The 13,925-nt window shown below is 48.2% G+C and overlaps 1 protein-coding gene across 4 annotated transcripts in view; it reads right to left on the bottom strand.

Annotated features, from left to right (window-relative positions):
- The window catches only part of LIMS1 (LIM zinc finger domain containing 1), a 101,142-nt gene extending 90,092 nt beyond the window's left edge, over positions 1-11,050 (bottom strand). For 2 of the 4 annotated variants that reach the window (XM_082643095.1, XM_082643100.1), the window contains exon 1: positions 10,963-11,050. In XM_082643095.1, coding sequence (XP_082499221.1) covers positions 10,963-10,994 — 32 coding nt within the window. In that variant the 5' untranslated portion in view covers positions 10,995-11,050. Of the gene's footprint in view, positions 1-4,156; positions 4,276-10,962 lie in introns of all 4 variants that reach the window. The other 2 variants (XM_082643098.1, XM_082643097.1) reach the window with 2 other exon arrangements.
- Positions 11,051-13,925: the final 2,875 nt, after the last annotated feature.

Genomic DNA, 13,925 nt, shown 5'->3' with positions numbered 1-13,925 from the left:
TCATGAGAAAGTAAGGATGTTCGTATTTATTCTTATTAGTCATTCACCTACTTACTGAGCATCTAAGAGGTGCCAGGCATTGTCGCTAGATCCTGGGACACAGGCTGAACTGAGAAAAACCACCTCTGAAGGGAGTGGGGTGTAGGGTGGAGCTCTGGGGAATCACCCCTCACAAGCGACGTGGCAGGTTTTATACCATTGGGGTCATGGTGCCTGGGGCTGGCAGCGGGGCTGGGGAGGGAGGAGGGGGAGCCACAGGGCTGGACTGCCAAGGCAGCACGGAAAAGATCACTCCAGAAACGAACCCAGAGGACTGGGAACACCTCACAAGGCACAAAATGTTGGGAAACAGGATATGTAAAAACCTGAAGACACAAAAGAAAAAGGTGTGTCCTAATTTCAAACAGTTCTCAGAACACATTTCTTCTGGGGAACTGGGGGAAGGGAGGGGCGGATGAATCACAAATGGGGCTGTCAAGGTAGGGACTGGGGGATGACACAGAAGGTTTCATAAATCCCAAAGCTCTGCACACACAGACGAGGTTCAGGACAATCGTTACTAAGGCCCAAGTCATCACCAACGGTCAACATTCCCCTGTGATGTGAGGCTCGCACAGACACAGCCCGGACAAGCTCAGACACAGGCTCCAAGACCTGTCCTGAGCTCTGCTCCAGAGGCACCGGGGGGCTTCATACCTTCCCACCCTTTCCATGCAAAAGTTCAAATCCAAACAACTGCAGTTCTCAGCCAGACGGTCTGCATCTGGAGAAGCCAGCCTGTGTTTCTAACAGTAGCTTAGAGGAAGCTGAGATCTGCAGGGTCCTTATAAAGACCTTTCAGTCCCCCACTTCTGGGGGAGATGTAAGAGTCCAACACTAAAAACACTGTGCCGCTTCCCTCCAACCTCCATAGTCTCTGATGAAAACCTGTTGTCTTTCCAGTTCCTTCCCATAAACGAATGGTGTCAATTTGCTCTGGCTGCTTTCAAGGTCGGTTTTTGTTGTTGTTGCTTTAATATTTACCTCTTTATTTATTTGGCTACACCGGGTCTTAGTTGCGGCACGCAAGATCTTTAGCTGTGGCATGCGAACTCTTAGTTGCGGCATGTGGGATCTAGTTCCCTGACTAGGGAACTAGGGATTGAACTCAGGTACCCTGCACTGGGAGCGCAGACTCTTAGCCACTGGACCACCAGGGAAGTCCCTTTCAAGGTTTTTTTTTTTTTTTTTTTTTTAATGTCTTTAGTTTTTAGAAGCTTAATTATGATATGTCTTGGCCTGAAATTTCTTGGGTTTATCCTATTTGTGGTGTGTGCAGCCTCTTGAATCTGTAGGTTTACGTTTCTTGCCAATTTGGGGAAATCTTTAGCCATTCTTTCCTCTGGGTCTTTTCCACCCCACGCTCTTCCTCCTCTGCTTTCAGAAATCCAAGGTCCCACAGGTCCCCAAGGCTTTGCTCTGTTCCCCAGTCTATTTCCTCTGCCGTGAGTGCGGGTGAGGCCACAGTTGTTTTTGGGTGTTTGGTTGAAGTTGAGCATTTACTGTCTACACATTTTTCTTCTTGTTAGACTGTCTTTCCTGGTCTAACAGAGAACAGTCTTCATTGTGACATGTTTTGGGTCTGTACCTGCTGGCATTTCTAGATGGCCAGAGTCTGGGATAAGACGGGGATAAGAAGGTAAAAAGAAAACCCAGACGACTCATCACCCCATTGTTCATAGACCCCATGGTCCCTGCCAGCTTGCCTTCTGTGGAGAGACCACATTTCAGAACTTTTTTTTTGGCCGTGTCATGCAGCTTGTGGGATCTTAGTTCCCCGACCAGGGATCAAACCCAGGCCCACGGCATTGAAAGCACCAAGTCTTAACCACTGGACTGCCAGGGAATTCCCCACATTTCAGAGTCTTACACTTGTTTTATACATAATGTCCAGCGTTTATTGTGCTTAGTGGGAGGAATAGGAAAATGTCCACCTGATCCATACTTCCCAGGTTCTTAACAGTTTGAATGCTGGGAAAAAATCTAAAGGTTAATACTTTGCGACATGTGAAAATTCTATGAAATTCAAATTTCAGTGTCTGTAGTTAAAAGGTCACTGGAATGCAGCTGTGCCCATTTACTTACATGCTGTCTACAGCGGCTTTCACGCTACAACAGCACAGCTGAGCCGAGGTGACAGTATCTACCACGTGGCCCTTTAGAGAAAAGGCCTGATGGAGGGCCCTGATCATCCACAGCTGCCAACATCATCGCCTCCTGACGGGAGGACTCACTGCCTTCCCTCATGCAGACACGGGTGTGGGAGCCCAGTCAGGCTTCTGGGCCACAGCTTCCAAGAAGACGTGCAGGTCGAGGCCACGTTCACACCAACACTAAGACAGCAACTGCCTCTCTCACTCTCCTCTCACGGGTCACTGTGAAGTCTTCCAGAAGCTACATGACATGAAGTATTACAAAAGATGAAAAGCCAGCTGTCTTCCATTAAGACATTGACGAGATCTGCCCAAAAAGTATTTTTAAAGCCATTCTTCTCTATACATCTAAAGTATTTTAAAGCCACTCCACTCTTCACTATTTGTTTTCTTTGGAAAATAATCACAAAATATTTATGTTAACATACAAAAGGTTGATTAAATTTCAAATACAGCAAATATCAAGAAGCTCTTCAGGATCCTCAATAATTTTTAAGAGTGGAAAGTGGTCGTGAGGCCAAGAAGTTTGAGAATTGCTTCTTTAGATCCAACAATCAATTTATACACTTTATAGGAAACAAAGAAGTTAAACTATGCCCAGAGGATGCGACCTGCCAAATCCAGACTGTAGGAAATTCTTCAAAACAAGGAACCTGTTTCTTCAACAAAAAAAATCACAAGAACAGGAAGGGGGGAAAAAAAAGATGGAAGGGGTACCTATATGTTAAAAGAAACTGAAAGACTTATCAAGCTCTCAAAAGGTATGAACCTTATTTAGATCCCAATTCAGAAAAAACTATAAAGTGAATGTCTGAGATAAAACGAGAATTGAACACTAACTGGGTAGTTGATGATATACAGGAAATAGTACTAATCTTTTTCAGGTGGGATAATGATGTTGTAGTTATGTTTAAAAATCTTTTCTAGAAGAGTCCTTACCATCTTAGGATACCTATTAAAATCTCTAGGAACTTCTCTGGCGGTCCAGTGGTTAAGAATCCTTGCTTCCACTGCTGGGGGTGCGGGATTGATCCCCGGTCAGGGAACTAAGATCCCACATGCTGCGAGGCCAAAAAATAAAATTAAATAAATAAAATCTCTAGGATACGACACAGGGCAGAGCAGAGGGACAGGACTGGGCCTCGGTCACAGGTGAGGTCACGCCAAGCAGTGAGGACTAAAGCTAAGGTAGGACATGGGGACACATTATTCTACTTTTTGTGTTTATGTCTGAACTCTCCACTAAAAAAAGTTTAGGGGTTTCCTTGGTGGTCCAGTGGTTAAGACTCCTCGCTGCCACTGCAGGGGGCACTGGTTCGATCCCTGGTCCGGGAACTAAGATCCCGCATGCTGCACAGCACAGCCAAAACATTAAAAAAAATTTTTTAATTAAAAATAAAACAAGTTTAAAAGTACAGACTTCATGACATTCTTCCCCAGAAGCAGGGGATAAGGCTGGCCAATCTGCACTGGCACGACTCCCATGCGGGGAGCTCTGCAGCCCACGTTTCAGGAGTGGCTCTACCCGGTTCCTGACTCTCCCCCGTGACGTGCCAAGTAAACCGGGCTCCCGATTGAAGGCTGGCATGTCCCTACCTCCTGAGGGGCTCAAGAGACACTGCCTGGGGCCCATGTCTTACATAAATGACAGCAAAGCTATAATAACTGGTGACAAATGATCAGTTCCTCCTTTAATTTCGCAAAGACTTTTTTAACTTCTCCTCTGGTACCTGGACACAAATAACCCCCACACAAGACAGACAACGAGCTCCACACTGCATCGTAACCACACCCCCCCCGGCTGACAGTACCGGACAGCGCACAGGACAGACCTGCACTGAACTGGAACGTCGGTCCCCAGATTTGTCAAGGTCACCACCACATGCGCAGCACAGCCAGGAGCTCAAAATGAAAACAAACACACACACACAGACACCAAATGTAAGTGAAGAACGTGATCTCACCTGACACGTTCTCGGCTGGGCCTCCAGAGTGAGATCCGGCACCCTCCAAGTTCAGAAAGAAGGACCGTCCGGCAGTGAGATGATGTAGCTCCCTCGCGGCTGCCATGCTCGGGGAGCAACTATTAACCACACAAAGAGGACGCCTTGAAAGCGAGGAGAAGTGGGAGCCACAGCCTCGCCTGAACAGGAGGGGACACGGGGAGGGGGCAAAGCTCAGCATCAACCTCGGCTCATCTCACCCTGTCCCTGTGACGCGGGGACTTCCCAACCTCCTGTGCTGTTTCCTCATCTGTAAAATGGGCATAAAAATCCTGCCTCAAAGTGCAGTCGTGTCAGATTTTTGAAACAGATGTTTAACTCCTTTAAAGTACTTGTGTCATCGCAGGTCATTAATAAAAGATGGTTATTACTAAGAAAGTTTCCAAAAGAGGGGCCTAGCCATGAAATGAAATAATCTAAACAGGGATGACATCATTTGAACTTCTTCCCAGTGGTCCGTGGATGCTGGGCCTCTGCCTGCAGAGTTAAGTTAAACCACATGTGAAGGCCATCTCGTCTTAGCCCACGTTCTGCGAGTTTATTCAAGCACTGTCACAGACACTCAGAAGAGCTGGCTCTGGACTCTTCAACTCACTAATGAATGAAGGAATAAAAGGAGAAATAAAGCTCATTTCAATCCCGTTTGTTTTTTCTTGGACGTCTAACAAACATGATGAAGATGTTCCTTTACTTCCAGAGCCTACAATTTGGCAGAAAAGATTAGATATCTATACGAGTAACTATAACATAAAACAGAAGTTGATAACTACCCGAAAAGAAGCCAAAGTGCTTTGGGAGGAAAGACACAAGCTCTGAGCCCTGAGCCCCCAGCACACAACCTCAGTCCACGTTGCACGAACTCAGTATCCAGGGGCCAGAGGCAACCCTGCCCCGACTGCAAACAAGACACAGGAGAGGAAGGTTTTCCAGCCCAAGAGAGCCGCGTGGACAGAGGCCCTGCGATGGGAGAGCACCAGATGTTTTCAGAACCAAGGGGCCTGTGACAGGCTGGAAGGTGACAAACAGCCTGAACTCCAGGCGCGGGAGTTTGGCCCTTATTTGACAGGCAATCGGGAGTCTTCTCAACATTCTGAGAAGAGGGGGGACATGACCCACGTGATGCTTTAGGAGAATCTGGAACCGACATGAATGACAACAAACTGAAAGATTCTCATGAGCTGGGACCACATCCCATCCGCCTGGGAATCTCCGCAGCCACACCCACCTGGCACCTGAGAACCACATGCCGCATCCATCCACCATGTCGAGAAGGAGAAGGATCCACCAATGGCCCAGTGCCACCACCAGCTGTGCCCACACGCCCCCCCAGGCGGGCCCTGTGCTGCTTGGCAACGCGCCGGCCTCAGGAGTCGAAACAGACACACGAAACACGACACAAGGACTACCACTCTCCCCGTGAGAAATACCTCTCGGTCTGTCTAAACGGATGGTCAGACTTGTCTAACAGATGCACCAGCAGAGGAGCCCACCAACAGGAAGGCCTCTCGGGCTGGCCCTGTGGGGACAGCGCACGGGGTGGAGAGGAGACCCAGGCCTCCGGGGACGAAGAGCCACCATCACCAGCACGAGGGCCTCAGAACCCCAAGTCCCCAAGGATGCGCTTCACAAAAGGAATCCACTTCAAAGAGGTTGATATCCGGGACCTTTGTGATACACTAGCTCTGGGGCAACATCTAATACTTCATCCAGACGTTTCCAGAATTACCATGTTCATGGGGCTCAGATACACCAGACAAGGTCTCACCTGGGCGTCTGCAGCCTATGGGGATGTCCCAGGGTCAGGACCGCAGGTAAAACCGGGGAAATCCGAGTGAGATCGAGGGACTGCATGACCGTTGATACTGTGGCTTGGATCGCGCACCACCATTTTGCAAAATGTTAGCCATGGGGAAACGGGGTAAAGGATACACTGGATCTTTCTGAATTCTTTCTTACTGCCGAATGGGGCCCTACGTGACCTCAGGTGAGCTACGTCGCTCCTGCGTGTCCCAGCCCAAGCCCACCCTCCACCCTCTGCGTCCCTCCCCTTCCACAGGATGCACTGGCCACGGCTAGCTGTGTCTGCACCTTCCAACCCACACACAGAGTGTCACTGTGGACTCATCAAGGCAAAAAGTATGCTCCGACGTGAAAAGGATGCAGGAACGTGACCCCCTCTCCCGTGAGCCCCTGTGTGCGAACGTCTGATGAGGTGAAACGAGAGATGAATGGTCGTCGCACAAGGGGTAAAACCACAGCTGCTGGAGGGTCCACAGAACGTGGCAATGGGCACCCCAGCTCTCACTTCTCTAGTATCTTAAAATTAAAGTTTTTGGAAGACAACCTGGCCACGGGCCAGCATGTAATGTAGATGTCATTTCTGTAGGCAGGAAACCACAGCTTAAAGCACAATTAACGAGAAATGTAAAATCGACCAGCAGTTTGAGATGCTTTTCCTTCTATTTAAGTGCAGCCCTAGTTGAGAACGTGACCTACGCTGAGGTTTATTTACATGATCTTCTGAGGAACAGACACAAGATTACTGAAAACAGAGGCTCCTGGGGTAAAGCTCTGTGCTTCCATCACCGACCTAGATCTGCCTTCCCCACTGCAGGCCCCCGGACCCTGAGGAGGGCAGGAAGGTCCCCTCGGGGAGGAAAGGGAAGGCCACTCACTGCACCCACATCCAGCAGGAGAAAGAGCGTCCAGGAGTGGTTCAGGGTCACCCCAAAGGAAAGGGGGGACGATGAATAGTCAAGACAGCAGTCCTGACAGTCCTAGGCCTGCAGGGCACACGGCAACCAGAACTGAGGCATCTTTCCTACTACCAAGTTTTCATTAGTTTCCTTAAACTAAGTGCTCAATTTCCGCAGCGCACAAACAGGCAGAGAGCACTGAAGACCTACGAAGACCCTCACTGTCAGGACACCTTCCCTTTTCATAACACGCTGGCATCGTGCCCGGAAAAATCCTTCAGGGCAAAAGTTGCTTTTCCCCTAGTGGTTCTTCAAGTCCCACTAAAACTGCCTCCAACTAGAAAGCACTCACTACAACAAGCATTTGCCACACATTTCTAAGAAAACTCTTTGTAGATTTCCCTTTTTAAATATTCCAAATATCTGCATTTCCCTCATGATTTCAGGTTATGTTAACAGTGGCTCTCAAAGGGTGATCTCGAAACCCTGGAGGGTCCCCAGACCTTTTCAAGAAGCCTGGGGATGAAAACTGTTTTCATAATAATGCTAAGAAGCCCCGGAAGGATGCTGAGCACCCCACATGGTGCTGGCACTCTCACTGATAGTGCAAAGGCAGCCGTGGGCCCAATGCCAGCCCCCAGCACCAATCAAGGCAGGGGCAGCGGTGATGGGACCCAGCGCCTCACCCCCAGGCACCTGCAGGGAAAGAACACCCCTTTCCCTTCTCAGTGTCCCTGATGAAAGCGGTGTTGCCCCAGCCACTCTGGGAAAGTCTATGCTCCTGAGAAAGCTAAACATGGAATCACCACGCACCCGGCCACTGCTCTCTTGGACAATTATTCCAGAGAAAGGGACGCTTATGGTGACACCAAAAACCTGTCCACAAACGTCCATATGTCCTTATTATTAATAGCCAAAACCGGAAACAGCCCAAATGTCCTTCATTTGTCCCTCATTTGACAGTTAAGCTGTCCTATATACACCCACCCTGAGGAGGACTACTAAGCCATAAAAGGAGAAACTACAATACACACAACAGCCTGGACGAGTCTCCAGGGAATTAAGCTGACTTGTTTAAAATGCAATCCCAAAGGTTAAGAACGGTATGATTCCACTCATACAGTATTTCTGAAATAACAAAACTTTAGAGATGCTGAATGGATGCGTGGTTTAAAGAGCAGGCGGAGGAGAACACAGAGGAAAATGGAATAGGAGGGACCCTTGGGGTGAGGGCACTAACTGTCCTCTATCTGGACCTCGGTGGATACACACACCCACACTCGTGATAAAATTACACAACACACACACGACTACAGGTAAAACTGGGGAAATCTGAATAAGATTAATGGATTGTATGACCATCAGTACTGTGGTTGAGACTGTGCACTACAATTTTGCAAAATGTTATCAATGGGGGAAACTGGGTAAAGGATACACTGGATCTTTCTATACTATTTCTTACAACTGCATGTAAATCTACAATTCTCTCAATGAAAGTTTCTATTAAAAAACGTACACCCCGGGCCTCCCTGGTGGCGCAGTGGTTGAGAGTCCGCCTGCCGATGCAGGGGATACGGGTTCGTGCCCCGGTCTGGGAGGATCCCATATGCCGCGGAGCGGCTGGGCCCGTGAGCCATGGCCGCTGGGCCTGCGCGTCCGGAGCCTGTGCTCCGCAACGGGGGAGGCCACAACAGTGAGAGGCCCGCATACCGAAAAAAAACAAACAAACAAAAAAAAAAAACAAAAAACGTACACCCGGGCTTCCCTGGTGGCGCAGTGGTTGAGAGTCTGCCTGCCGATGCAGGGGACGCAGGTTCGTGCCCCGGTCCGGGAGGATCCCACATGCCGCGGAGTGGCTGGGCCCGTGAGCCATGGCCGCTGGGCCTGCGTGTCCGGAGCCTGTGCTCCACAACGGGAGAGACCACAACAGTTAGAGGCCTGTGTACCCCAAAAAAACCAAAAACAAACAAACAAAAAGTACATCCATGTTCATAGCAGTGTTATTCACAATAGCCAAAAGGTGGAAACAACCCAAATGTCCATTGAAGGATGAACAAATAAACGAATGGTATAAACATACAATGGAATATTATTCAGCCTTAAAAAGAAAGGAAATCCTAACACAGGCTACAACATGGATGAACCCTGAGGACACTATATTGAGTGAAATAAGCCAGTCACAAAAAGACAAAGACTGGATGATTCTACTTATATGAGGAACCTGGAATAGTCTAAATCAGAGACAGAAAATACAACAGGGGTGGCCAGGGGCTGGAGGGAGAGGGGAATGGGAAGTTGTTTAATGGACAGAGTTTCAGTTTTGCAAGAAAAAAGAGTTCTGGAGATGGACAGATGCCAGCGATGGCCACACATCATGAACGTGCTTAATACCACACAGAAAAGTAAGGCATTGTGAAGGGAAAATTCAGGATGGGAATGGGATGGGATCAGAAGATGACCAAGGCTCTTAAAAGGAAAGGGTTATACTCTCTTTTTTTTTTTGGTTCTACTCTTAATTCATACTGTATACACTGTATTGTTATTCTTTATATCATACATATATGTTAAATTTTGTATTGATTGAATTTTCAATAATTTTTTTTTTTTTTTTTTTTTTTTGGCGGTATGCGAGCCTCTCACTGTTGTGGCCTCTCCCGTTGCGGAGCACTGGCTCCGGATGCACAGGCTCAGCGGCCATGGCTCACGGGCCCAGCCGCTCCGTGGCATGTGGGATCTTCCCAGACCGGGGCACGAACCCGTGTCCCCTGCAGCGGCAGGCGGACTGACTCTCAACCACTGCGCCACCAGGGAAGCCCTCAATAAATTTTTTAAAAAACAAAAAGAATGTCCTTGATGAAGCAATACAAATTACTGTTATTAAATCTCGAACTTTGACCTCGTATTCTGTTTCTTGTGATGAACAAAGCACTTGGGCTGCATACCACAGTAAGAGGATTGTCTGCAGGGAAAGCACGAGTGTGATCCAGTGCCGGCTGAATTAGATGCTTTTTTTCATGGTCTACCACTTTTACCAGAAAGAATAACAAACTACGGTTTTTACACTTGCACTTGGCAGACATTTCTTGAAACTAAACAAAGTGAGTCTGTTACTTTGAAGGAAACAATTGACAAGAGTTTCCCATCTATAATAAAAATCAAGCTTTCAACTGAAAATTAGAATGTTGGAAAACTTGTATCCACCACCTGGAGCTTGACAGCTTCTCAAACTTAGAGAGTTTCTAAGGAGATCAGCGGTGATATTAAGAAATGTTATTTAGTGATGCTGTATAAAGAGATGTGTCAACATTTGGAAGAGCTGCCTAACTCAGTGAATCAACATTTTCCAAATGAGGGTGATGTTACAACGGGGCACAAGCCCCTTCCAACTGCAGGGCAGACGGTGAATTTTAATGTCATGGAGAGTGAAAACCTCCTTGTAAGGCTTCAGACTCCACATCAAACTAATCTTTAAGAAACATTAAGCTTGTCTAGTTTTGGAGTAATAACGAAAAATACCGCAACTACGTGAAAAGCTATTAAAGTACTACTGCTCCCTTTTCCAACCACACGTCTGGTTAGGAGCAGATTTTCTTCAGACTTCAACCAAAACGGACCGCAATGGACTGAAAGCAGAGCAGGCAGGAAAATGCAGACATTTAGGAGATATGCAAAATGTAAGAGCAGGGCTCTCGTCACACTAATTTTTTGTTCAGGAAAATGCTATTTTCATAAAGCATGCGTTAGGAAAATGCTATTTTCATAAAGCATGCGTTATGTATGTTGAGATCACAGACTTATTTTACGTTTAATGAATGAGTCAATGTCCTTTAAAGTCTCAGTTTCGTTTCTAATTCGGTAAATCTCGAGCCCTGAGACGTCCCCGCCCTCACGGACGCCTCTCGCAACCCGAGCCGGGCTGCGAGCGCCGGGCGTGGTGAGCGCCGGGCCGGGACGCGGTCCACTCGGGCCGCCGGCTCTGCAGGCCCGTCCGCCAGCGCACGGGGAGGGGCCGGCAGCGCCGCCGACGTGGCTCCGGCTCCGGCTGCGGGTTCACGGCCGCCGCGGCCTTACCTGTTGGTCATTCCTGCCGCCACGCCCAGCATCTCCGGCGGCCACGCGAACCCGCACCGCGTACCCGCGCCGCTCCCGCCGCTGCCGCCGATCCTCCTCGCCGCGCGGACTGGCAGGAAGGGGCGGGGCGGGGGCGGAGGCCGCGCCCACCTAGGCTCGGCCCCGCCCAGCCAGCCCCACCCACCCCCCACCCCCGGAACCGCCCGCCCGGATGTCGGCCCCGCCTCCAGCTAGGACCCGCCCGCGTCGGCCCAGCTCCCGGAACTGCCCAGCCTCCAGCCCGGGTCCCCGAAACCGGGGTCTCGGAGGTCGACCCCGCCTCCAGTTAGGCCTCGCCCCTGGACCGCCCCATGTCGGCCCCGCCCCGCCTTGGCTCTGCCCTCGCCTTCAGACCGCCCCGCCCCGCGCGCCGAGGCCCCGCCCTAGCGGAGTAGGACTCTGTCCCGGGGCCTGAGGGCCCGGCCCGGTCCGGGTGCGGGGCCGGGTCGCCCTCCGTCCTGCTCCGCTGTGCCCGCACCTGAATCCCGCGGGCGGGGAAGGTGGGCGGTGTCGGTGCTGATGTGAAGTCAGCTCCGCTCTGACCCGGTGCGCGCTGTGGGGCCGCTCCCGGAGCTGCAGCAGCGCTGAAGACCCCGTTTACGGACTGTTCTCGCGGAGCGTTCCGGGGAACCCGGTGAGCCCCGAGGGGTGGCGGCTGCCCCTTACGGAGGACTGCAGTGGGGGTGGACGGCGTGCGGCAGCGGAACAGAACTGGTCACACGCTTGTACAGGCAGGGCCAATGCAGTTTGTTTTTAAGAGTAACTGAGGAGGTTTGTTTAACCAGGACATTAATGAAATAAATCACGGTTTCTACACATACTACTACACAGATGTTAAAAAAATAAGAATAGCCAACAAGCACATGAAAAGATGCTCAACATCACTTGTCATCAGGAAAACGCAAATCGAACCGACCTCACACGCAGGGTGTTGTGTTGGTTGAGAAACTGGGGCCCTGGTGCACTGCGGGTGGAAATGTACACTGGTGCAGCCAGTGTGGAGAACAGTACCGAGGGTCCTCAGAAAACTAAAAAGAGAGTTGCCACATGATCCAGCAATCCCACTTCTGGGTATTCATCCAAAAGAGTTGAAAGCAGGGGCTAGAGGAGATATTTGTACACCCAAGTTCATTACCAGCATTATTCACAAATGCCAAAGGTGGAAACAGGTCCATGGATGGAGAAATGGATAAACAAAATGTGGTCCACCTATACAATGTAATATTATTCAGCCTTAAAAAGGAAGGAAATTCTGACGTACGCTACAACACGGATGAAACTTGAGGACATTGTGCTGAGTGAAATAAGTCAGACAAAAAAGGACAAATACTATCTGATTCCACTTATATGAGGTCCCCAGAGGAGTCACACTCATAGAGACAGAAAGTAGATGGTAGCGGCCAGAGGCTGGGGGAGGTGGAAGTAAGGAGTTTTGATTAACAGGTACATTTTCAGTTTTGCAAGATGAAAAAGCTCTGGGACTTCCCTGGTGGCGCAGTGGTTAAGGATCCACCTGCCAATGCAGGGGACACGGGTTAGAGCCCTGGTCCTGGAAGATCCCGCCTGCCGTGGAGCAACTAAGCCGGTGTGCCACAACTACTGAGCCCACACGCTGCAACTACTGAAGCCTGCACCCCTAGAGCCCATGCTCCACAACGAAGAGAAGCCACTGCAATGAGAAGCCCGCGCACCGCAACCAAGAGTAGCCCTCGCTTGCCACAACTAGAGAAAGCCAGCGTGCAGCAACAAAGACCCAACGCAGCCAAAAACAAATAAATTAATTAAAAAAAAAAAGATGAAAAAGCTCTGGAGGTTGGTTGTACAACAATGTGAATATACTTGACGCTACTGGACTGCACACTTAAAAATGTTTAAGGTCAATTTTATGTTATGTATATTTTACAACAGTTTAAAAAAATAAGGCAGATGATTTGTAGTAATAAAGAATGACCTCTGCAATATATTTTAAGTAAGGAAACAATGAAAAGGAGAAAAGTTTGTTTAGTATGCTGCCGTTCGAGGGAAGAGAAAAGGGAGACACCACCCACAGGCGCGTGCGCGCGCACACACACACACACACACACTCACCACTTGTATATTAAGAAATATCTGGAAATATAAGATATGCAAGAAACTAGTAACAGTTGAATCTGTAGAGGGTCTAGGGATTAGAAAGGATTAGAACATGCACACAAAATACATTTCCTTAATGGAGTATTATAAATTCATTAAAAATTCTAGTTATAAGAGTAGTAATTTGAGAAAATATGCAGTATGGTTAATTGTATGGGATAAGTTAAAAATTTTATATACAGTGTGTGATTTACAACTGGTTAAAAATGCTTAAATATCAACAGTAGTTCTGATTTGTTTGGAGAACAATCTATGTGATGTTTTCCTATATTTCTTTGTTTTCTAGAAAAGAATATGTATTAATTTTTAAAGAAAAAATCAAAATATTTAGAGACTTGTACTTGTCTTGATATCTCATCTCCCAACAAATTTCATCTCCCACTTCTTTTCGAATAAAGAGTTGGGGTTGTTTTGCATATATATTCCAAATGTTCCCAAAAGTAAGAGATTAATTTCATATCAATTATTTTGCTTAATTGTTGTTGTGGTTATATTTTATAAAGCAGGTTTCTTTTCATGGTAGCTTGCTTCCAACATGCTGTAGTTTGTGATCTATTAATCTTGCTGTCACTTCAGGACACTTGGCTAAAAACTGGCTACCTCTGGGTCTCTAATGGTGGTTTTAAAGCAGTAGTGCATTTCATTATAGTTATCCTGTCTGTGGATGGTTATCTGGGTGAGCTGCTTCTGTGGTTGACCAATGTCTATCACAAAGACGGAAAAAAATATTGTCTCTTGGTCTTAAATGTTAAAGTGTATTTCTTATTTTTCATATTTCCTTGGAGTCTCTC

This window comes from Mesoplodon mirus (genome assembly GCF_964341445.2).
Source record: "Mesoplodon mirus genome assembly, chromosome: 14".
NCBI classification, from domain to species: domain Eukaryota; kingdom Metazoa; phylum Chordata; class Mammalia; order Artiodactyla; family Ziphiidae; genus Mesoplodon; species Mesoplodon mirus.
This window is presented reverse-complemented; position numbering and strand designations above follow the sequence as displayed.